We start from the raw sequence: 25454 nt of genomic DNA on the forward strand, positions 1-25454 counted from the left end.
TGGATCCCTCCATAGACAGCTATAAATACCACTTTGACACTTGGTTTAGTCCAAATTTTCTGAAAAGACTCACTTGCTTTATATGATGAACAGATTTAATTGGCTTTTATTCACGTATAAACATTGATCAGCGAACATAAACAGAAGCTCAATTGTTCTTGCTTGCCGCGTGAGAACAAACCTCATTGGTTCTTGTGGAAGCTTAAACGTGCTTCGTATACGAGAATAAACCTCATTGGTTATTGCTGAAGCTCAAACGTGCTGCGTAACACACAAGAATGAACCTCATTGGTTCTTGCAGGTCAAGCGAACATGCTTGAGCTTCCATTTACCACAACCGATGCGTGCGTTGATGAATGTTTATATGTGAATAAAAGCCTAAATTAAATCTGTTCATCATATAAAGCGATTGTGTCTCTTCAGAAAATTTGGACTAAACCACTCAATTCACATTGATTCATTTTATGAACTTTTTTAAGCGTAAAAGTGGTAGTTGCTTTGACTGTCAATGGAGGGACAGAAATCTCAAAGATTTCATTAAAAAATATCTTCATCTGTGTTCCAAAGATGAATTAAAGTCTTACGGATTTGGAACAACATGAGGATGAGTAAATGATGACAGAATTTTTATTTATGTAAAATTTTTGGTTGAACTAACCATTTAAGAATGGTACTATAAAAGCAGCTTTAGAATCACTTGTCGGAAAGAATTTTAGTCTAACAAGTGTCCATGTACAAGATAGACAAAACCCTCCATGTGCTGTCCAACACAAACGTTCTTCACTGTGTTTCAAGTTTTCCGGCCGAACAGATACTCTCACTGAGACCTCCGCGTGGTTCACACATCCTTCCTGAAGTTCAAAGGCCAGGCACTACTGTCGGAAATGGATGAGCTGAATGATTTGGCCTCCTGCATGAACGGAAGCTGTAGCAGAATCATTTCCACCATTCTTGGGGTCGAAGGACAAACATCTTTATCACCGAGGCACAACAATCTGCATAACAATAAACAGGAAGCAGGTGAGATATCCATTTGCGTATTTTCTAGCACTTGACCTTCCCCTCCTTCCCTTTTTTAGCCATTCGTCATTTTTAACGTGCCAAAGCTGAGAGAATGGCTGAGGTGGAGGATGACTTTACCATAGATTTTTCAGTAGATACTACAATTTCATTTAAATGCCATAATGGAAAGAATAGGCTCATAAAAGGGGGGAAATAAGGGTCCATGGAAATGACCCCTGCGTGTGACCTTGCAGGACCTTGTAGAGTCTGGATCTGCTTCTTACAGAGTTCTGTTTCACTCTTGGACTGATAAGAAGCGATTAATGCTGATAAGAAAACAGCAACACAATACTGGAAGGGTGAATTTTTAGCATATGATGCCAAAACTGCATGCAGTCTTTGTGTTCATGATACACACATCCACCTCTTTGCTCACACACAATCCATAATCATGCCACGCCATCAACACACACATTTCTCACGCACATACTACTGAACATGCACAAACATACAATCCAGAGAAATGGAAGGAGGCTAAAATCATACCACTGCCAAAAAATAAAAAAGCCACATTTACAGGACAGAATAGCCAACCTATCAGTCTATTACCTTTACTCAGCAAAGTCATGGAAAAGATTGCTTTTGAACAAGTTTATAAATATTTTTTTTCTAATAGGCTGATCACCAAGTACCAGCATGCATATCGAGAGGGTCACTCCACATGTACTGCTTTAACTCATATGACCGACAACTGGTTAGAAGAAATCGATGCAAACAGATTAGTAGGAGCAGTGATGTTGGATTTCAGTGCAGCGTTTGACCTGATAGATCACAAAATACTGCTTCAAAAATTAGAATGCTATGGTTTTACACCTTCGTCTCTGTCATGGATGGGGAGTTACCTATCCAATAGGAAGCAGCGGGTGTTCTTTAATGGTCAATATTCATCTATTAAGACAATACATTGTGGTGTGCCCCAGGGTAGCTGCCTTGGGCCTTTGCTATACTCGATTTTTACAAATGATTTACCTTTTATTGTGAAATATTCAACTGTTGTCATGTATGCAGATGATTCCACACTGTACTGTTCTGCAAAAACTCCTCATGATGTTTCAAATCTATTAAATCATGACTTGCAGAATATAAGCAAGTGGGTAAAAGATAACAAATTAGTCTTAAATGTAGACAAATCAACATCTATGATATTCTGGAAAAGATCAAAACTAACTAACCAGCCCCTTTTGAACTTGTCAGTCAATGGGCTGCAGCTAGGACAAGTGACGCCAAGTGTCACCTTGGATTCTTACTTGTCTTGGTCAGCTCATATTGATGGAATGATAGTTAAAATGGGGAATGGTATTGCAATGTCCAGAAAATGTATGTCATATATTCCTATGTCCATTGCTAAACAGGTTGTCCAGTCTCTTGTTTTGTGCCATTTAGAAAACTGTCCAATTATATGGTCGTCTGCATCACAAAAAGACTTCGTAAGCTTCAAGTGGCACAAAATAGGGCAGCGAGGACTGTCCTCCAGTGCTCTCTTAAGACTAATGTGGCCCTGATGCATACACGCCTTTCTTGGCTCACAGTTGACGACAAAATCAAACTACGATTAACTTTAATATTGTGGAATGCAGTATTTATGAAACAGCCACAGTTTCTCTCTGAGCAGCTTGTTTTTGTAGGAAGTGGATACTTATATGCCACCAGGCAGGCAATAGGTGGTGACATAAAACTTCCGCTTCCCAGGACAAATTTTCTAAAACTTACATCATTTTACAGAGCAATATCTATTTGGAATCGACTCTCTGTTTCATCACGCAGAATTCAGAACAAATACAAATTTAAGAGGACAGTAACCCAGGAACTGCTGCAAATGACCTCGTGAAAGCTGGAAATTGTCATGTTCTTTCACTTCATAATATTTTGAATGTAATTACAATGTTTGAATTCTTTTGATTGTAATTTGTGTTGTTATTGCTTTGTGTAATTTTATGTTGTGAATATTTTAAAGAGGACCCCAGGAAGATTAGCTGCCATTAAATGGGCCGCTAATGGGGATCCTAGTAAAAAACAATAAAAACAACAATACACTCATACAGAATAATTTGCTAGTCTAAAGCTGTGGTGCTTGTTTTAGCGTAATGTTGAGTGACTAGGCACAATGCAGAGGAAAGGCCAAGTGTTGTCAAGAGTTTGTTTCTTTCCCACGATGCTTTCCACAGTCAGGGCACCACAAGGAAGGAAGCTGACGGTGAGGTTTGTCGCCTTGGCAGAGGCGGCCATGTTGCTCTCCCCATGCACACTGTTGGACATAAAGTAAAATAACTCATAGGAAGTTCTCAGGATTTTGCACTTCCTGTTTTCAAAAAGGCAGTTTTGACATACAATACAGGGCAGTACAGTGATTTCAAAGACTTGCTTATGAAACGCTTCATTAATTTAACACTGTTACACTTGTCTTTCAATATTATGATTCCATTATATGTATACATTACCATTCCAATTTTTTTTTTTTTTTAAGAAATCAATACTTTTATTTAGCAAGGATGCATTAAATTGATGAAAAGTGACAATAAAGACTTACATTATTACAAAAAAAATCCTTTTCTGTTCATCAAAGAATCCTAAAAAAAATTGATCAAGGTTTTCACAAAATATTAAGCAGCGCAACTGTTTTCAACATTGATAATAATAAGAAATATTTCTTGAGCACCAAATCAGCATATTAGAAAGATTTTGTAAGGACACTGAAGACTTCAGCTTTGCCATCACAGAAATAAATTAAATTTTAGAATATGTTAAAATAGAAACAGTTATTTTACATTGTTATAATATTTCACAATATATATACAGAGAGAGAGAGAGAGAGAGAGAGAGAGAGAGAGAGAGAGAGAGAGAGAAATGGAGTCAGAGAGAGATATCAAATGCTTATAATTTAGATATTATGTAATATGCATAAGTTATTCTTTCACCACATGTGAAAAAATTGTGAGTGGATGCTCACAACCATATGCAGCATGTTAACTACTTATCCATCAATATGTCTGCACAGGAGTGAGAAACGGATATAAATGAAATCCAAAGTCAATGCATAAATATCCGCAGTGTAGTGTATCTTGGACTGACAGAATCTCCCATGAGTTTCTCTTCAAGAGATCTGTGATTTGAAAGCAGCTGCTTCATAAAATCTGTCAGTATCTGCACAATGGAACAAATATCCTTACATTTGTTCAACCTAGCAAATTTGATAGACATTGTACGTCTATAAAAAGCCTATTGAATAACATTTAACTGCTACAGTATTATTACTGGATTCTGAACATGCTCCTTTGCATGCTTTTTGTAGTTTCTATTACTGTATATCAGTTTCCTTCCCTCCCTTTAGACCTTGAACATCTTCTCATGCTTACACACACAGCCCAGGCCTAATTACATCATCTCTTCCAACTTATAAGCAATAAGAATGAAAAAACACCAACGAAGATCTCATTGCTTTGAATTTGATTCTTTTTATGTGCATATTCACACACACATATCCACACAGAATTTGCACAAAGGCTAGAAAGCAGTTATCAGATCTCAAACATTTTTCAGTTTGAGATGTAGTATTAGCAAAACCTATTAGATTTGACAGATAAGACACAAATATAGTCATGACGTTTTCATGATGTTGTGTTGAAATAAATCTTTCAGGATTTGATGAAAAACAACAAAGACTGAATTTATTGAACTTGTCAAAAACTGTGAAGCTGGTGAAATTCCAAGGTTTCAAAAACACTCTAAATGTGCGTATTAAATTCATTAATAGATTATGAGAAGTAAATGAATACATGTGTGGTGAGGCTACAGTAAAGGCCTTGAGTTTGCTATATTTTGCCATTCAAAAATAAACTTATACTCTGACTTGAACTTAATGGTGCATTCAATTACTTCTGGAAACTTGGAGTTGGGAAGTCTCTTTTGGTAGAAGCAAGACGGCAGTGTACCATTTCTCTACTATTTGTACTCTACTTCTACTAAAGAATGTGCATCAGGTGTGTTTTTATTCAATTCATGAAGTGTCTGTAAATTGAATCATTATATATGGTACAATACTACGGTGTACTACTAAAGCTTTTTATGCAAACTTTTGAAAGTTTATCTGTTATCATCTCCACGTAAACTACAATAACAGGAATTTGTGAAACTGGTGATGTCATATTCTGTGTTCAGTCTATAGGCGTGTAGTGTTTCTTTGCAAAGTGACATCGCCAACTACTGGCCTGGCATGCAAAATACAGCGTTTTTAGTCATTTTCAAGGACATTTTTTTTCTGTTTTTAGTACATCGTTGTCATGTAAACGTACACGTACATAGTTTTTTGGGGGGAAAAGAAACACGGGCTAAAAGAAAGCCCACTCGTTTACAATTACGACCTTGTTCATGTGTGTTCAACTCGTAAATACAATCTCTCTGACATGACCTGAATGCACTATAACTTCATAGACTCTCATTGTCTTTAAAGTCCAATATCTGACCACTGTAGAAAATAACAGTAAAGGCTGTTATGACTTTGTGAAAAAATACATCATTTCCTCTACTCACATTATGGAGAGTGACCTCATCCTTTATGTTTTAGGGAAGAAAGTGTGAACTAGAATTGTACCAGACTTTTGGCTAGAGAGGTAATGTCGATCGACAGAATAGGGAAATTATTCAGAGTTTGAATAAATATTTCCATAAAAACATAACGTTACTAAAATGTTTTCCTATGTAAAATTAATAAATGTCCACAATTTCAAGTATCACACACATCAAAAATGTCTCGGTCCAAGCCAGTGAAAAGTCTGTTAGGACAGCCAAACTCGGTCTGTGTGAATGGCGCTGGCACCTTAGACAGAAACCCTTATTAAGTCTAAATGAGCCATGACAAAATGACCTCACTGTGATTGGACTCACCAAAGCTGGGACATTAAGCTCAAAGATTAAGATGGCTTGAGCAGGAGTCTTTCACAAAGTTTCAGGTACTCATGTCCCATTTCTCCAAAAGATAACAACAGCATTGGTGGGAAATCAGCAATGGAAAAACTTCAAACGCAACATACAGTACAGCTCCACATGCGTAGGTTTAACTCTGTGAAATTACATTTAAATTGAGTTTGTGTGTTTTAGTATGGCTGGGAATTTGCATGAGCCTCTATTGGCTGAATTGTATTGCATCTAGACATAAAATCAGAGAAATAGAGGCTGATATCTGAAGGTTATGAACAGAGGCCAAGTGTGTCCTAAACCTTGTGGGGAGCCTCTCCCCAAACGCTCGCACACGAGAAACGCAACGTCACCATCTGCTAACACTTAGGAGCGTGTATCATGAGTTTTGCGGTAAAGTCTTTTTACAACAGAATGGAACTGCAAAGAAATTTACATATAAGATGATTGAATGCTGATTTCACCTCAAGGTTTATAAAGGACCTAAATATTTATGCGCAACATTCAGATTATAACTCTGGAGAAAATGGAGAACAATGAATGTGATATTTACAGTAAGACTCTTGGATAAGAACACAAATTGCACCTTTTAATTTCCGAGCGTTTGAATTGTTTAACAAGGAAAGACAGTGTTCTCTTCTGCAGGTTTGTATTCAGGCAGCAACCCATCTCTCTACTTAACGCTTGGGTGCAGTTGGAGGGGGGTTGACCTGAAACCCAGGTTGATAAATGACCTTGCTGTCACACTGATTCTCCTGGTGCTGCTGTGCACTGAGACTCCATCGGTCTGCGGGGTGCACGCCCATGCTCCCTATACTACAAATAATGTCCAGCAAGGTCTATCCACTCACAGACATTAAATAATATGCAATGCTAATTTATTCTAAATCATTAAAACAACCATCAATCTGCAACCATCAATGACTTGTAGGTTTCACATTCCCAACCTCTTTTTTTTTGTACGCCCACATCCCCAAACCTCATATATGTTGCTCTATATATATATGAATTAATAACTGTTAGGTTGCTTACAATAACACTTAGGTGTTTTATCTTATATAGCCCTTAATATTTAATATTCATACATAATTGTATATATATGAAAACATATATTGTGCATATATGAAAATGTAGTCTATATGCAAAAACATAAGTTACATACACCATCAAACTACATTGGAAGAAGGTCTAGAATCTGGTTCTTTGTCTTAAAGCCATTTCTCCAAGGTAGAGCATGGTGGCACTACAGTCTACAGGAACTAGGCTCTTTTCCTCAGTCCTCCTCTTTTTTCCAATGCTCCCCCTTTTGTACCGCTCCCCACGTGTCGAATATATTAGCAACCCAAATTAAGAGAGGCCGGGCCTGAGGTGGGTGTCGGATTTCACTCGCGGAGGTGTGGTGTATCCACAGAGCGTCCAGTCCATGCAACATTGGATGCTGAGGTGACCGTTATACGGAGGTGCGCGTTACTATTAACACACAGAGGCAATCGTACGATATCCTGATCCCGTTTGGTGAATGGAATAGTGAATGCAGACCCGCTCACACCTGAGAGGCTATAGGCTATTATTTGCCGGTGAAAGCAAGGAGTATCTGCTTGAGTATTTAATCTCTTTCCCATGGATTTAAGGCTGATGTATTTATCTTAAAACAAAAACGATCCGTTTGAGGCTGGGAACGGGCTGGATACATCTGCATACAAATTGGATTTGAGTGAGACAACGGATGCTCACAGACAGCGGCGGAGCTCGATCAGATGAATGTAAGAATCAATGTCGTTATCCTATCTTTCACTATGATTTAAGACAGTCTGCTTAACACTGATTCTGACACCTCAAGGGTTTGCTCAAGAGAAAACGTTGGGGGGCTGCACGATTTAGCCACATTTTTATTGATCATTCATATATCTGTTTGAGCAAAACCAAGCGCTTCTTTGTGTAGCCTATGCAAGAGTGTGGTTTCATTCATTTTCTTTTACCCCGATGAAGTGACTGTATTCGTCCGCGTATTTCATGTCAGCTGGTTAAAGCATGCAGCTTGGATGCGTTAAGGACTCAAGCAGGAAAATTAATGTTTCCTAAATGGACCAACAAGATATCGCCTCTAGAAACAATTTAAGAAGCTAAACCAACCAAACCAAAAATGAACTAGACCTAGCCTACTTAATGTTTAGTTAATTTACAAGTTGAGAATTGATATTCTGTTCAGGTGTATTTCCGCAGGCAGGGTGCAATGGGGGGTGGGGGTAGTGGATATAGGCTATGGTTGTGGAGTCTTACTGGGGTGAATTCAGGTTGATTCTTGCATGACACTTTTTTTTTTTCCAGTCATCTCAATGGCAAAAAGTGTCCCAATCAATCTGAATTCACCCTACCAGCATATTCAACAGTTAGACGGGTAGGCTACACTTCCACGGGAGTATTCAGTGGCTTTTTCAAACAACTTTTCATTAACAACAGAAATTGCGTTTCCATCAGCAAAAATTACATCAACAAAAGTTTTGATAAATAATTACAGTAGGCTTTTTTTTTTTTTTTTTTTTGCTGCAAAACAATTAGGCCTGCTGTAATTAATCACTTTATTAAACATTAACATAGCCTATCGCAGGCTATAGCCTAGGTTATAGCCTAAAAATAATCAATTGTTAAGTCTTGAGTTTACACGAGGCAAACTTTAAAAGCCTCCAAACTCCAAAAGCCATATAGGCCAATAGAATTTAGGCTATTAGAAATAGTTGACTCTCAAAGTCACAACTAATGCAGTGGGTATTTTTAAACATCCACGTTCAAAGACGTTTTCTGATTGTACTGTCGGCACATAATCATTCATACCTTCACCCAACCAAGTATACGGTCTTGGATCCCATATCTTCACTAAACATGGGATTGCCAAGTGCTATCTATTCCTCGCACATAAATTGAAACGTTCTCAGTAAATGATCAAGTGGAGATCGGTTTCTTCTTGAGCTGCGAGGCGTGCATTCTCCAAAAACAGACTCCCATTTTTAACAAGAGACATATGTTTGAGTTTTTGTAGGATTACCAGATTTTTTTTTTTGCTCTCTTTTATCGGTGACTGCGGCTACCGGACGCGTAGCTATAGTATGTGCCTGCACGCAACGTAACTGCACGCACCTCACGGCATCAAAGCATGCCTATTATTTAGGTCCCTCATTCAAACTACACAGGCTGTAATTAAGTATCGTGAGCATGTAGTTAAAATAGAAGAGAGCAGTTCACTCACTCATGTGTGAAAGGCATGTAATAGTGGTGGAACTGACAGAAGTAGCACTGAGGGGTTGTGTGCACTGAGTACAGGAAAGTAGATGCTACGTGACTGCAGATGTGTAAGAACTTAACAATTTTGTTATGGGACCCCACTGTTGAGTTCTGTGGTGATTGCTTCAAGACTGCACTGCTTTAAAATCCACTTCCCTCAATGTTTTGCTGCGCTTAAAGAGTGATGAGACGGAATACAGAACTGGGACTTTTCACTGATTGTGTCACTGTATTAGTGGTAGGGATTTTTCAGTGACCTTTCTGGAGGTTATATCATTACGCCTTTAGGTGGCAGCAAGCGTTTTTGTAAATGATGAGTATATGAATCATTCACTAAACCGATTTGTTAACCAAACGCTATTACTGTGTGTTGCTTGGAGACACGCAACAGTAAATCCTGCTTTAGTGGTATTATTAATTAACAAAGTAACTAGAAATACTGTGACTGAAATGTAAGTTACTCAATATTAACTTCTTGTTTATTAAATTGTAGAGTAAAAACAATCACATCAGTGATATTCGGAACACCACGTCTGCTCGTTTGATATCGCTTAAAATAATTTACATATAGGCTACTCATGTCAATATTTTAGCGGATGAAAGGTCGAAAACACTCAGGATTGTGGCGCTGTTCTCCTGTTCAATCTGCACAAATCTGTGCGTAGGATTCAGCGGACGCACGGCTATAGAGCCGTGTCAAAGCGTACTTCACGGCAGTCTATGACAGACACCTGTACCGTTGATATTAATAAAACAAAGATCGATGTTCAATAGACTGTGGGAATAATACACTGTTCAATACACTGTTGGTTTCACTCAGACGCCATGCATTCATGAGTGCTATTTGTATTGTAAGAAACATCTGTTCATTGGACATTGGCCTGTCAGTCATTGATTGACTGTCAGTCATGATTGGACGCGAGCTCTCGATTCGGCGTGGTTTTGAACAAACGGTGATGTACATAATTGAGAGTCACAGCGCATATAATTTCAAAACATCTCACACGGAGAGCTCGGTTATATCATAGGCTGTAAAAAAATATAGACGTAGTGTCCATGACGTCACCCGTAGGTTTCTGAAGAGCATTTTTGAAGCCCAAAGTGGGCAGTGCCAGCCGTTGCCATCTTGGCAGCGCAGCGCGTCACTCCCGGATATCCGAAAATGGGTAAAGAGGTGGGATTAGCTGAGGTGACTAGCCGGCTAACAGACAGCAGACAAAAGGCTAGTAGTGACAGCAGCGGCAATCCACCTGTCACTAAAGTGACCACGCCCTTAATTATGCAGAACTTTAAGGCTAAATATAATTTAAACGGATGAGTTATAAAAATATACAGGCTCTGCTGTAAAGTTGGGCATATTCACATGGGAGGTATATGGAATTGACTCTCTTTTGGAGCCTGTCTCTAGCGGCCAGTCGATGAATTGCAGTACAAGTCACTTCCGTGTTGGATTCAAGAGAGAGACCGGAAGGTTGCCGCTTGGGTGATAGTCAAGTGTGTTGTGAATCGTAAAACAATTCAATTGTCAATTTATTGTCAATATCTTTAATACAATTCTTTATCATTACCAAATAAAATCTAAAAATGATTATGACTCTTCTGGAACCTCTTTTCCTGCATCACAGATCATAGCTGATGTCAGGAGCGCAGGGCACATGTGCTGCCTCTGCGTGAGACACGTTATAAGGCAGTAAAAGAAAGACATGCCCAGTGAGGGGGAGTCTGTTCATACTGTTGCCCATCAACACTTGGAAACTGATCAGAGGCAACCATGGGGGGAGAGGAGCTGTTTGATTTAATTAGAAGAGAATAGGGTGTGTGTTTCAGTTGGAGGGGATTTGAAACCACTCGTGACCACCGCATATTGCATGAGGATCATTTGTGCAGCTTATGTACTTGCTATTTTGTTGAATGATTGCTATTTAATATGAATGTGTATTTGCTACCCTTTTTTAAAGACATTGAAACTCTAAGATTAGAAGTATGGTCTGAACTCTTTGTTGGTCTAGGGGAAACCACGATTAATCTGTTTCCTGCAAACGGCGCAGTCGGAAAGGGGAGAAATAGCCCCTGTGCTGAGTGATTTCCCTGTCTAGATGTTAGATCTCAAGGGTGTATATCCATTTCTCTTTCCTTATGCTTTTAATTGAAGCCTTATAATCATCCCAGAATTGTTCTTTAGAGGAAACGGTTTGCGTGTGATTTTATACACTTGCCTTATAAAAAAAAGAAAAGAAAGAATGAAAACATTTCATTTTTGAAGTTATTCTTGGATGTGCCACAGATCAATTCTCACTCCTCCCTTCTTTGAATGGATGAAAAATATTCAACCTAATAAATATATTCAACCTAGGCTTGTTGGAAATACATGCCTCTACCTACATTTTTGCAAAACTTCAAAAACATACCTACAATTCACTGCTGTTTCCAGCTGAAATGAACTCTAGTTGTTCCTTTTCACATCAATTATGATTACAAGGGCAGATTATCAATTAATAAAGACTTCTTAATTCTTAATTCCTTGCACAATACTATTAAGACCTCTAAACGCTTAGTGCGTGATTTGTAAATACAGTTTGATATTTGCATCACATAATCAATTGTATGGCTTTTCTGACTTGGTAAACTTGCTCAGTAGCTCACCTGGTACAGCACTGCACTTGCGATGTGGAGTGCTTGGGTACAAATCCTAAACAAATCACTATTAAAAAGCTTGAAAGCAAGCTAAAATGATCTCACTTTTGCTTTTGTTAACACTATCAGTTCGATTTAGAGTATGTGTTGCGTTGAGCTAATACCTTTTAGCACTATACATTTAATTTCCTTCAACTGCCGCAATGTGTACAACAACCAACATAATAAAACATTTGCCAGATTCACATTCATCTGTTTCAAATGAAACTGAACATGCTTTTTAATGCCACTCACTGGACATTTCACTTTGAAAGTGTCGTGAAACACGTAGGAAGCATAATTTAGCTGAAATGTCGCCACAAACACTTTTTCCATTGAGTCTGGGTCGCAGATATAAAAACCAGACCTTTTTTTTTTTATATTTACATACTATTCTAACTTACGTTACACTCCAAGATAGGTGTCTAAAACACTTTTTGTCTGTGTGTAAATGTTCTGTTTTTAATTAGCTTACCTAACGGTCTCTATTGTTAGATTTTGGAATCGGCTCCCTGGCACTTTGGTTAGAGCCAAGCCATTATATCTACGCGCTCCAGCGGCTTTTCTCCTGGGAAAGGTTTCTTTTTTTCCATCTATGAAGCATGTTCTTGCTAAGTCATTTGACCAGTTGGTGATCCACTCCTCTTGAGTGAGGTTGCTATACGCTTTCAATGTAAGTGGTTACTGAAGTGCAACATTTAGTCTTTGCTCTTATTTGTGTGCTTTATATTTAGATACTGATAACAAGCCAAACCAGGCTTGTGAGATACCTGAGCTGCTCATTCACTCAGTAATAATATCATTGAATCATTGAGAGCTTCATTCTATGTCTAAAATCCCTTGACAGCATATTTATTCAGAGTAGCAAACTTCAGCATGGTGGCACTGTGGCTTTGTGCTGTGTTTTACCTCTCATGGCCAGTAATGGTAGTTGTTCTCAAGCATCAGCACTGTCCAATGGACTGGAAATACGCATGTTTGAAGATAAGGTCCGAGTTTGGACAAGTCAGTGTACAATTCTACTGAGGCACAGGTCCTTTTCCTTAATAGAAAGGTGTTCTGGGTGTAGGTTTTCTGTAATTCTAATTTAGACAAACATTTGTTTTATACATTTTAACATTAACTTCCCCATAGTCTAAGGAGTAAAAAATATTTTGGTCGTTTTTATTGGTCACGTAGTTTCTTATGAAATTGACACATTTTTAGTATGTCATTAAAATTTTATATTAAAATATTCCACCCTAGTATACAGAATATTTTAAAATAAATGGGCATTTCTTTTTTCCTTTCTTTTCTTACTTATTTGGTTTTATCATCGGCATATTTTTTTTAAATTTCAACATTAATTTCAACATTTAATTAAACATTTTTTGATTTAATATTTAATTTAATTTTATGTTATGTTAATGTAAAATGTTCTGTTGTGATACATATACTGTACTGTGTTACAGCGATTTAACTAATACGTTTAAATGTTAAACCATTCGAAGAGCAAAGCATTTGTTTCCCCCAGAGATTTCAACATCTGAAGCAATTAGATGTCAGAGATGTTTTATCTCAAGTAGCCTAATACCCAGTTTAGTGTGTACAGTGGGACGTGGTGCTGTAACCTGGGAGACATGGGAACCTGATATGTGGCATCTCAATGTTCAACGTTTGTTAAACAGTTCGTCACTGCTTATTAATAATTCAGGGAGCTTGTCTCTCTCACAGTCTCTCTTTTCCTGTTACATCCCATTCCTCGAAAAAGAGCATGCTGTACACCCGACCCCGATCATAACAGGGAGACCGCAGGTTGTTTTGCTCATTCACTGAAGCTTTCTCTTTCTTAGAGCACATAGTGTGCTTGGCAGGTAAAGGCAAAATGTTAATCTGATTAAAATATTTATTTATTTATTTAAACATTGCAAATCACTCAGGGAAGAGGTAAATAGCAATTTAATATATATTTTTTTTAACTTGTGTTGGCATAATATGGTTCACATCTGTTTTGTGAGAGTAAAAGTCGACTTGAAATGGAATATTGTGACTTATATACCTGAGTGAAACGGCTTTTGTAATGAGAAAAAAAAGATTTTGTTCTTGGGAATTTGTTAGATTGTAGGAAGTTGGATATTGCTAACTAAATGGAGGCAAATCTGAATGCCAGTTTGCCATCAGTTGTGGAGGATATATAGCCCCACCCTCTGCCGAGACATACCTCATGAAGAGAACAGATGGCAGAGATAAATCTTTTATTATAAACACTGCAACATTCTGTAAAAATTGGAATTGTCGATTTTGATTACATGGTGACTTTAAGACAAGTTGGACTTTTAACAACCTTGTTTTGGTTTACGACCTTGTTTTGTCTTTGGTTGGTGAAGGGTTGAACATGCAGAGTAGTGTGTAGGGTGTATCAATCATCAGGAAATTCTTCTTGAGGATTGATTTAAAAAAAAAATATATAGTACATATTTTTTATTACAAAACCATGCATTTGTTTTTATATGAATTGAATATTAAATTCAATCCCATCCATCCATCCATCCATCCATCCATCCATCCATCCATCCATCCATCCATCCATCCAATCTAAATATTGGCTAATAATAATAACATAAATAAAATAATTAATAAATAATAATTATATTACATAATGTATTATCTATATATATTTACGCTATTGCAATATATAATTATACTGCATAAAAAATACTAAATATATTTATAAAACTTAAAAAAAACACTGTAGCTTTCACTAAATTAGGGTTTACTGATGATTATGAAGGGAACCTGTGTTTCTGGGGTGGCTAGCATGAGAAATGTTTCATCTGAACTTGTGGGGTCACTGCTTTAGCCCAAACCTTGTTTTTTCTGGACTTGCCTCTGATTGGAGAAGGAAATTTGGAAACATTTCTTCCTTGCATTTTTGCCACATTGACAAACTCCATATTTCCAGTTACTTTCTCAGGAAACCACATATCCTATTAAACCTGTGCCACAGAGAGACCGTAAAAAACCAAACTAGTATGTGCTTGTGTGGAGAGAAATGTCCGGAAAGCTATATTACACCAGTTACTTAGGATTACGTCATTGTTGTCCAAACTGGGGGACAAACTTTTCATTCACTCACCTGATGATGGAGGTTGTTTTTACTCATGAGATCTTTCCTCGGCCCATGTTAGTGTGTTAACTGAGAGATTTATCTTTTCCTGGGGCTGGTAAACCTCCCGTGAACCAGTGGCAAATTCTCTATACGAGATTTAGAGTTGGCATTGGTTCCAACCTTGAACTCACTCTTGATGTCTTAAGCTGTTTTGTTTAAGTGCACTGAGGGTCTTTACACACTGAAGAAATTAGTAGTAATTGCCCTCAGAAGTGTAATCTCGGCCTTTATTCAAACGCGGTACAGATGACAGCTAAAAAGCGTGTGTTGGCTACCATGAGTGAGTCACTAGTAAAGCATGCTGATAAGGGATTTTATTGGATCTCATATCTTTAGGGTTTTGCAAATGTACTGTATGAATGGCTATCTTTGTTGAGAATTAAGGTTTCTTTGAGATATAGAGTTTTACAAGTATAGTGCAGTTTCATACCGGCACACAAATAGTCTCAATCAGTGGTTCTCAACTGATTTTGCTTCAGGATTTTACATTGGACATATATAAAACAGATTAAATTTAGCCTTGTTTTTTTCCCCTCCTCACAACTAGTCCAATAAGAATCTAAGTTTTCATCCAAAATAACCCCCACATTTATTTTACTAAATTACTTTATGGCAATATTATAAAGCATTAGCATCTGCAAATACTCTTTGCATTTTATTTAATGGATGCTCAGTGACCTGATCCTTCTTTGTTCATCTGTCACCTGCTTCCTCAGTCTTAGCGTAGCTCAACTGCCATAAAAACCAACTAAGCCAGTCTCATATCAGTTGGAATCTTTTACTAAGACCCGCCTGCCACCTTCACCGTTAAATCAACCAACTCCAGCATTTTGACGACAGCTGGACGGCTAAAAGCAGAAAGCCCAAGGAGGTCTGGCACTGTGGTTGTCTAAATACTGAAAACTGAGCGGGAGTGAATTCCATACCCATTTAGCCTGCGGAAACTGTGGCAACTGCTCATCCGTATTCAGTCATTTCAGACCCATCATAAGCATGGGTTTTGGTGAAAGATTTCTCATTCGTCCCTCAAATAGAGCCAAGTTTCTTAAAATGATATATCCTACCCTGCGATGGTTTCTGCATCATTTTTATAGTGCAACATGAATATGATCACTCACAGTTTGAATGTTCCAATGCTTCTAACAAAAGTAGTTAGGCTATCAAATTAGTTTTAAGATACAAGTTTGAATGTCCATAGGAAGATTCTTAAATCTCTGCGGTCTAACATGGCGGTGATCTTCGGCTCTGTGCTGCTGCAGAAACATTGTATAGGACAGCCGGCCCCCCCACAGGTTTTCCTCAGACGCCTCTGTCAATCACTCAGTCTGGCCTCTGTTTATTCGGAGGGATCGTGATGGAGAAACCGTCAGCTCCACGGGCCCCCTCGACAACCTTTTTATGCTATGTATTTTAATAAGCCGTTAAATATAAGAATGAGACACATTGTGTGGCAATGCATCGTGGGCCTCCATGATCTCAGAATCTGTTTAAATTGGCTCAAAGTGGCCCCCAAGTGCCCCACAATCTCTGCTACTTTCATTAGAATGAACATAGGGCCTGCCACACTTCACACAAATACCTATAGGGGGTCCCCTGATCCTAAAATTGTAGGTTTGAGGTTTTAACCCCAAATACAACAGTTTTTCTGTCCTATAATGATCACTTAAATTGTTTCGACAAGATTTGTTTCAGATCATCGATGTGATGAACAGAACAGATAGTCATTGCTGTCTTTGTCCTTGGATATGCAATTTGTGTGTAAGTGTGCCCCCCTTACACACGTCAGGCTAAGGCCGTATTAGAAATCACATGTTAGTGAAGGTCGCAGATAGTTGATTAGGACAGACCGCATGGAGCCCTGCCGGTCAACTGTGTTTGTGAGGATAATTATTTGTAAATGCCTATCATTAGTGGCACAAAATCACTTGATGTGTCATACACAACACATAGGACAATTGGTTCAGACCGTAGACATCTTTGTGATAGACAAAGGTAAAAAGCATTACTTTTAAATCTGTTCTACTCCTTTCATAAACCTATTGACTCATTGTGGCCACTAGAGGGAGCCTGCTTGAAAAGCCTTGTAATGAATGAAAACATTCATGTGGTTTTATCTGGAGGGCTTCTTTCTTGTTAAAAAAATGACACTGAAGTCCAGATTCAATATTTCTTTTTGTCCTACAGTGAGTTCTGTGCATCTCACTGGAGAACTCTTAAACAGAACTGACAAGGACAAATTGCATTTGTAATCCAATTATGATTAGAGACCACAACAGTCCACAGTGATGATTTGCCATCATTATGCATTGAGGTTTGGATAATACAGACTTTACCAACATATACTCTACTCAGCGCAAGTGCAAAGACTCCTGAGGTTTGTTGTGATTCCAGCCAAAGAAGTATAATTTTCTAATTGTGCTAGTGTACTTCTTCAGTGGCGTATAAAATATCATCCGGAGTCTGACCATCTGTAGCAGATTGCTTCACAGAGGATTCAGCCTTCACACATATGACAAGAGAAGAGATGCTTTCCAAACACATGCTCCAAACTCCTGTCTGGCCTTTTTGTCTGAGTAATGTCTTTCTGTCTGCTCAAAATTTGTGGCTAAGTTTGCTTCTTTAACATGGCTTTAAAAAAAGAAAAAATTTCTTAAAAATCAACTACTGGCTGGTTTTGGTTTGAACTGACTGCACTCAAAGGATGAATAACCTGCTAAATGAATAAATGTACTCGAAGAATATTATATGTCAACATCTCAACTAACCGTTTTTTTAACATGTTTAACATGTTTTTTAACTAAACGTTTTTTAAGCTCCATGCGGTCTGTCCTTAACATGTTGGGATTATAGTGGCAAGCAAGAGAGGCTTGTCCTGCAATCTGGTGACCACCCTTTCAAATATGAATGATTCTATGGCACAAGTCTCTTTTGTCAGTTGGTTGACTAGGTGGCCATATTCACAACACCCTTGGCAGCTATTTACTGTACAGTTATGCAAGTACAGCTGTTACATTACATTCATATAACATCTCAAATCAGGAATAAAATTTGACAACAATGGTATAAAAATTTTTAGCTTTTTGTTTAGGTTGTCATATTAAAAAAGTCTGATCCAGCTAATGGGCGTATGAGTTCTAGAGTAAACAAACAGACTATCTGACAGCATCATAGATACATGGGAAATAGATGCGTGTGAAGTGTATTTTGAAAAGGCATAGTGCATAAATAAGAGCATGTACAACATCCACATACGTTTTTACTGCCCTGACTGGGGAAAGCCTCTCCTTTTTGAAGCAAACACACCCCTTTCTCATGCATTCCAGCTGTTTGTGAGAGACAGGAATTTGCATTGATCTGCATTGGTATCTATGTCATAATGTTGTGATGTGTAAATGTGATTGTGACAATCTGCTCCCCTCCTGTTTTGCAGGTGTGAAGAAACCTTGGCACGATGACTCCGTTGAATGGCTTTGGGAAAAACACATGTGGACAGTTCCGGATGTGGGTATTCTGGAGGCTAAGGATGCTTTTGGTGCTTTGTGTAGTAGTGGAACTATTAACAGTAATGGTCAGCGGAGAGGACACATCAGGTATTTTAGAGCTCCAATTAGATGAGGAACAACCTGCAGGGACGATAGTGGGCGACATTAGCGCTGGTTTGCTACCTGGAGTTACAGCCTCACTATACTTCATCTCTGATCATGAAGGCACCGGCATTGGCAGTGATCTCCACATCGATGAAACCACAGGCATTATCAAGACCGCCAGGCGACTTGACAGAGAGGAAAGAGACCATTACAGTTTTATAGCTGTCACTATGACAGGGTTCACAGTCAAGGTCTCAATCACTGTAAATGATATCAATGACCATGCCCCCACATTCCCTAAGAAGAAAGCCTCTTTGAAGATCCCAGAGCAAACAGCGGTGGGAACTAAGTTCTCTCTTGAGCCTGCCACTGATGCGGATAAGGATCAGCTTACTGTACAAGGATATCAGATTAAAGAAGGCAATGTAGGACAAGTTTTCCGACTCGAGACCAAAAGAGCAGCAAACAAAGTCCTTTACCTTGACTTGGTAGTCAATGGAGTCTTGGACCGAGAGAAGAGGTCCTCCTACTCCTTGGTGTTGGAGGCCTTTGACGGTGGATCTCCAAGGAAGACTGGACAGATGACACTTGACGTCTTGGTGCAGGATATCAATGATCACGCTCCGATTTTCAACCAAAGCCGTTACAGTGCCATCATCTCTGAGAGCCTTCCTCAGGGCAGTAACATCCTGCAAGTTTTTGCAGTTGATTCTGACGAAGGAGACAATGGCCTTGTATTGTATGAGATAAACCGACGGCAGAGCGACCCGGATCGCTACTTCGTCATCGAACCTCGCTCTGGGATCATTACACTCAATAAGCCTCTAGACTACGAGGTGAGGAAGGTTCATGAGCTGGTAGTGCAAGCCAGAGATAATGCGAGCCATCCAGAGATCACCAATGCCTTTGTTACAATACATGTTAGAGACTTCAACGATAACCAGCCAACCATGACCATCATTTTTCTCAGTGAGGACGGCTCACCCCAAATCTCTGAAGGTGCTCAGCCGGGCCAGTACGTTGCAAGAATCTCTGTCTCGGACCCTGATTATGGCGAGTACTCCAATGTCAATGTGTCTCTTGAGGGAGGGGATGGGAAATTTGCCCTGACCACTAAAGACAGCATCATCTACCTCATCTACGTAGACCAGATTCTGGATCGGGAAGAGAGGGATTCTTATGAACTTCGTGTCATGGCTACTGATTCTGGAACCCCACCGCTTCGTGCAGAGTCCTCATTTACGATTCATGTCACCGATGTAAATGACAACCCACCTCTCTTTGACCAACAGGCATATAAGCAGACCATTCCAGAAGTTGTCTATCCAGGTAGCTTTGTGCTGCAAGTGACCGCGAGAGACAAAGACCACGGTCCCAACGGTGATGTCCGCTACAGCATCTTACCAGACAAGAAAACGCACGCCAGTTGGTTCACCATTGACCCTGTCACAGGTATCATAACCACTGCAACCAATCTGGATTATGAGAAGGACCCAAAGCCAAGTTTCAAAGTAGTGGCCACTGATGGAGGGCGACCCCCGTTATCCTCCACTGCTCTGGTAGAAATAGACCTCCAGGATAGTAACGATAATGAGCCAGTGTTTGGGAGCAGCTTCTACAATGTTTCAATCAAGGAGAACACATCAGCAGGGACCTGCTTCCTTGAGGTAGGAATGATTATGTTTTCCTTTAATGTTTTGTACCTTGTTCACCTACTTCACTTGTATTGTTTCTGTGATTTGTTTTTCTGTGATTGTTTTGGCCATGATTTTTTTCAGGTTTCGTATCATTAAATGTAACATTTGATTTGGGCTCGGTATTCATACCTATTTCCTGATTCAATTACATTCTGATTCACAAGCTAAATATTTGATTCCAATTTGATTTGATTGGGATTGATTTGGATATATTTAAGTTATAATGACAATTTTGCTTATGTGATGGCATCTAATGCTGTAAAAGATACAGTGTGGTTTTTCAGACTAATTCAAATTGGTAACTTATAAGAGTGAGTTGTTTGTTGTGTGAATTGAGTTACGGTATACTGATTGCACATTTTTGCTTCAGCAATTGGTGAATTAATTGGAAAATCAAGATTTTTTTTTTTACCCTGCCCTACTTTTGACTATAGCAATCCGATATGTCTTAAAACAAGATTTAAAAGTATTGTGCATATTTGTTTTGGGTCTTTTATTTAGCTTGAAAGATCCATGGTAGTTGTGGAGCAATAAAAACTTGTAATTTCACTCACCAAGACAATTTGTAATTATGACATAAGATTAGCAGATTTTATCCTCTCATAGAGAATTGCAGAAAGCTGCTTGACAGATGGTAAAATTGTGCTTTGTTGTTCTTTTGAAATGTTGGTTTAAGTCTGTTGCCATGATAATTGTTGTCACCATGTGGCAACTGGGCCAACTGTGTTCTCAAGCTGTTGTTACCCCTATGGGAAAGAAATGAAAATCAGGGCATGCTTTTTTCCCTAAAAAAAAATTTCGCCCAATAATAAGCAATTCCAGACTTCAAAGGACCTCCGTAATGTCAGTTTCCAACAGAAGCATCTGTTGAAAAATACCCTCCAGAACAAACTTTTTAGATAAATACTGGAATTCCACATTGTTGCTGGTTCATTTAACATATATTTGGAAAGAACCGCTGGTCACTGTTTGGTGGAATTTGGTATGTGGGTTTGCAGTATGAAGAAGAAGTAGGAGAGTGAATGAAAGAGAAGAATAGAGAAACAAAGAGAGAAAAGAGGCTTTGCCACACACATAGAGGGATGCATAAAGTCAGGAATAAAAAGGAAGCTGGAAGTGAACAATATACTGATCGGCGAATCTTGGAATGAAGGGGTTATGAGAAAGTATTCTGTGAAACCAGAAGATATGCAAGTTTAGCAAAAAGCTGTTTAAATGTATCAAAACATTATCTATTTAAATCACTCACTCAACACAAATGACATGAAAAAATGCAATGGTTTTTCTGTTGAATGAATCTTTTCTCATTATTAGTCAACATTCTTTCAACTCATTTCGGGCAGCACAGTTGGTTTTTCAGTACCCTTGTAGCAACTTTCTTTCCAGCATATTTCCCTTTGGTCTCACTGAACCAGGTTAGGACACTAGTATGGGTGTTATTTTTGATCCAGTGCTCAGTAGCAGCAGTCCTTATGGCACCAGGCCTCACATATTGGCATGTAATACACCAAACCGGCTGTGGTCACTGGTTCTGATCCACTAAGACACTGGACTCGGCTTGCCTTAGTGGTTTTCTACTCTGGACATTGTAGACATTCGGCATTTTTATAAATCACTATTTGTCCCATTCATATTTGTATTCAATTTGGAACTTCAGAGTGCGCAGCACTTCAGGAAATTTATTAATAAGACCAAGGGGCAAATTCACTGTCGCTATTTTGCACAAAAACATTAATCTTATTCGTTAACCACCAGGTTAACCAGGCACTAAATGCACTAAAATAACACTATCATTTTTTCTTTTTATGTAAATTAGGCTCATGATAGATTTTGACTTTGCTCTGTTTGTGTGGCACAATTATTAAATTGTATTTAATAGAGATGTTTGTGTACATTTTTCTGTTGATCATGGCTGTAGCTATTCATTACATGATAGATCATATTTTTATATCCAAGATGGGGAATTGCATTTAGAGTTTGCATAATTTTTCCTGAGATATCAAATCGCACACTAAACCATCACTGACAGCATTTATCAACAAATGCATTATTTCTTAGTGAGTTTGCCCTTCACAGAGAAGGGATTTATGTTTAATCAATGATAAACTGCTGATACATAATATACATTTTTAGCACACCTCAGAATAAACATGCATTTGTCTATAGGAATTTTTTAGACATTGATTAGCAGTCTTGAATGACAGATTGGATTGATGAATGTATATTTTTAATAGTTTAAATTTCAACCACTATCCCCCAAACACAAACACTCACGGCTAGTCCAGTCATTTCCTCCAAAAACATGCCTGTTTAACTAAGCTTATCTGTAGAATAGAATGGTGTATTATTTACACACTGCTGAAAGAGAAAACTGCCTTATATTTGTATTTCGGTTTCCTTTCTTCTCCCGAGAGTAATTTCTCATGGAAGCAGTCTGCTCTAGTTTTCTGTTCATTGTTCTGGTGATCCGACAGATTTCGTGAGTAGGGCGCCCAAACCAAACCCTGTTCGGGACAGTCCCTGTTAAAGCATGTTTGGATAAGAAGGACCCTTCTTTATGTACTGGACAGAGGTCTCTCCACCCAATGCGCTCATGTATCACCCGTTAGGCTTTTCCATTAGTACTGTTACACTTGCACTTTTATGCTGATCTCAGAGCAGATTTTGTTCCCATTGTATGAATCCTAAGTGTAAAAAACTGATTCCAACTTGGTGTACATTGTCCACCCATTAGTAAGACCGGAGATCAATTCTCTTCACATCTGATAATAAGTCTCTCACTGCTGGTCTGATGCATTTAAAGTGTCTCTTACGGTGGTCTGGAACATATAAGTTTAATTCAGAACAAATGAGAGAGAAATGGACTTACACCCACTCAGGACAAAATATAGACATACAAATCTTAAACTGTCATCAAGAGTATATCATTCTTTCAGGATGTGCCTTGATTACTTTCACATTTAAGAGAAAGCTTAGTGTTTATATGCTCTTCACGAAGCGAAAAAGATCTTTTCCTGAATCGTGCCTTGGCAGCTCAGGGTCATGTTGAACTGGACAGCTCTTCAGTGCTTAAAACAATTCATTTGTATCATATGAATTTATGTACTACGTATTTCTATTTGGCAGGGTTGCGTGTTTATGTTCACAGGTGCAGCTAGTGTTACATTTCCCAAATTAAACTGTAGAAAACGCTTTTCTTCACCTGTTGAAGCAATTGTACGCACTGTGGTGTTTAATGGTATTTTGTCCTAAAGACTAATCATGTTTAATAAACCGGGCATTGGAGCACATCTGGACTGATGCTTGTAGAGGAAGCTACCTGGGGAACAGCTTCCTGTAACATAAGACCGGCCCCCTGGTGGGGTCACATTATAAAGTGCCCCAACGGAAACAGGATCCAGACTGTGACTACCTACACATAGTCTGTGTCATTCTGCAATAGAGCACACAAACCCTTTTTGTAGTTGGTAAATGGTGATAAATGTATTGAATACCCATGTAAGTTGCCCAAGTGCTCGAGAAATCCTCCTTGAAATTCCTTTTTTTATGCTCAATAAAGATCTTTCCATAAGGCACAACAATTAGTAAAGTTATTAAACAAACACTTCACAGGTTTAATAAATGTTTTCAATCTCAAATATGGGTTGAAATCTCAGTCCTATGAACGTGGGGTGCCAGAATGCCTTATTTGTTTGAATTCTCACCCCATATGGCCTGTGGCTTCAGCCTTTTCTTCATTTCCTCTACCCTGTTTTTCCAGCATTGCATTATGCAATATTTTGGTTCCTTTCACCCTCTTTTTAGTGAAATACTTGCACTATCCTGTTTATTACGTGGCTCTCTTTGGAATGCATGACTCTGATTGGTCAATTGCAGCATTCAGCAGTCAATGATATCGGTATCATATTGGTGATCGGCTGTTAAAGATTTTTTTTCATATTGGTCGATGTTTTTTTTTATACGTATTTTATTGTGTGTGCTCCAATTTTTCCGTATGTATGTGTAATCAATAAATTATATATATATTATGGGATATACATTTAGTGTATATGTATGTAATTTAAACATTTAACATTTAACAATTTTTGTGTGTGTTTTTAATTTATTTAGATACAATTTTGTAGAGTTTAGAGGTCATTATATAAAAAACAAAATTCAGAATCAAGTATTCCAGAGAGCTATGCACTCCTAATTATTAGTCTTCTCACTCCTCTGTCATTCCTTTTATCTTCAATTCCGTTTGATTTCCTCACTATTCCTTCATTTTTTTTCTCTCTAACACATTGTTTGCATCATTTCGTACTACTCGTGGCTGTTCAACCTTCTCTCGTTTGCGTGCCTGATGTCCACTGTTGTTGTCTCGGAATAAAGCAGAGCAGCTGTGGCTGTATCTGGTGACATAGTGTTGAGACTGGCAAGCTCAGAGGTTTCTGGGGGCAGTGTTGCTGTTTAAGATCAGCTAATTGAATTTCATGATGTGTTGAGATGACTATTACCATGTATGAATCCTTAGGGTCCAGAAAGTTGCTGTTGGAGAGTTGCTTCATGGGACAGCAGGTGGTTGATGGCTTTAGAGGTGATGATTCCTTTGGGCGGTGAGCTCAGCATTGGGGATAATTTTCCCAGAGTGTCATATTTGATATAATTAGAGATAAAGTTGAAAAGCAGAGATGGCCCATCATGAATGTAGGAACGTGGAGGCCATCTGGTCTTTATCTGTAGAAGGTTAGATACGAGATGGTTAGATAAGATAATACATTATAGTCAATAAATTCAGCTTCAGTCAAGTCATAAAGCTGTCATCTGAGAGAACAAACAAACACAGCAGTAACAGGATACACAAGTTTGTTTAGCGTCTCAACAATGTAAATCTCTTTAAACACTCATATTTTTCCATTGTTCATTTGTCTCATCAGTATTACAAATGTTCCTGTCACAAAATCTGAAATGTAGACAACCGCGATTTTCCACTGTTGTGTCTTGGCCTCATTATGTCTCACATGTATTATTCTTTGTGGTCAAAAGGAGATTTCAAAGCAGCATTTCTCAAAGCGTCAGGGGCGCCCAGAGCAAATCGGACGAGGCCAATGATGATAA

General features: G+C 38.5%; 1 protein-coding gene across 1 annotated transcript in view; it reads left to right on the forward strand.

The window, feature by feature from the left end:
• Positions 1–7396: 7396 nt before the first annotated feature.
• dchs1b (dachsous cadherin-related 1b) overlaps positions 7397–25454 on the forward strand; it is a 93128-nt gene continuing 75070 nt past the window's right edge. Inside the window, exons 1-2 of the mRNA XM_084400623.1 lie at positions 7397–7736; positions 18504–20327. Of these exons, the coding sequence (XP_084256749.1) occupies positions 18525–20327 (1803 nt within the window). The 5' untranslated portion in view covers positions 7397–7736; positions 18504–18524. The remainder of the gene's footprint in view (positions 7737–18503; positions 20328–25454) is intronic.

The sequence above is a fragment of the Rutilus rutilus genome (genome assembly GCF_951802725.1).
Source record: "Rutilus rutilus genome assembly, chromosome: 25".
Taxonomy (NCBI): Eukaryota; Metazoa; Chordata; class Actinopteri; order Cypriniformes; family Leuciscidae; genus Rutilus; species Rutilus rutilus.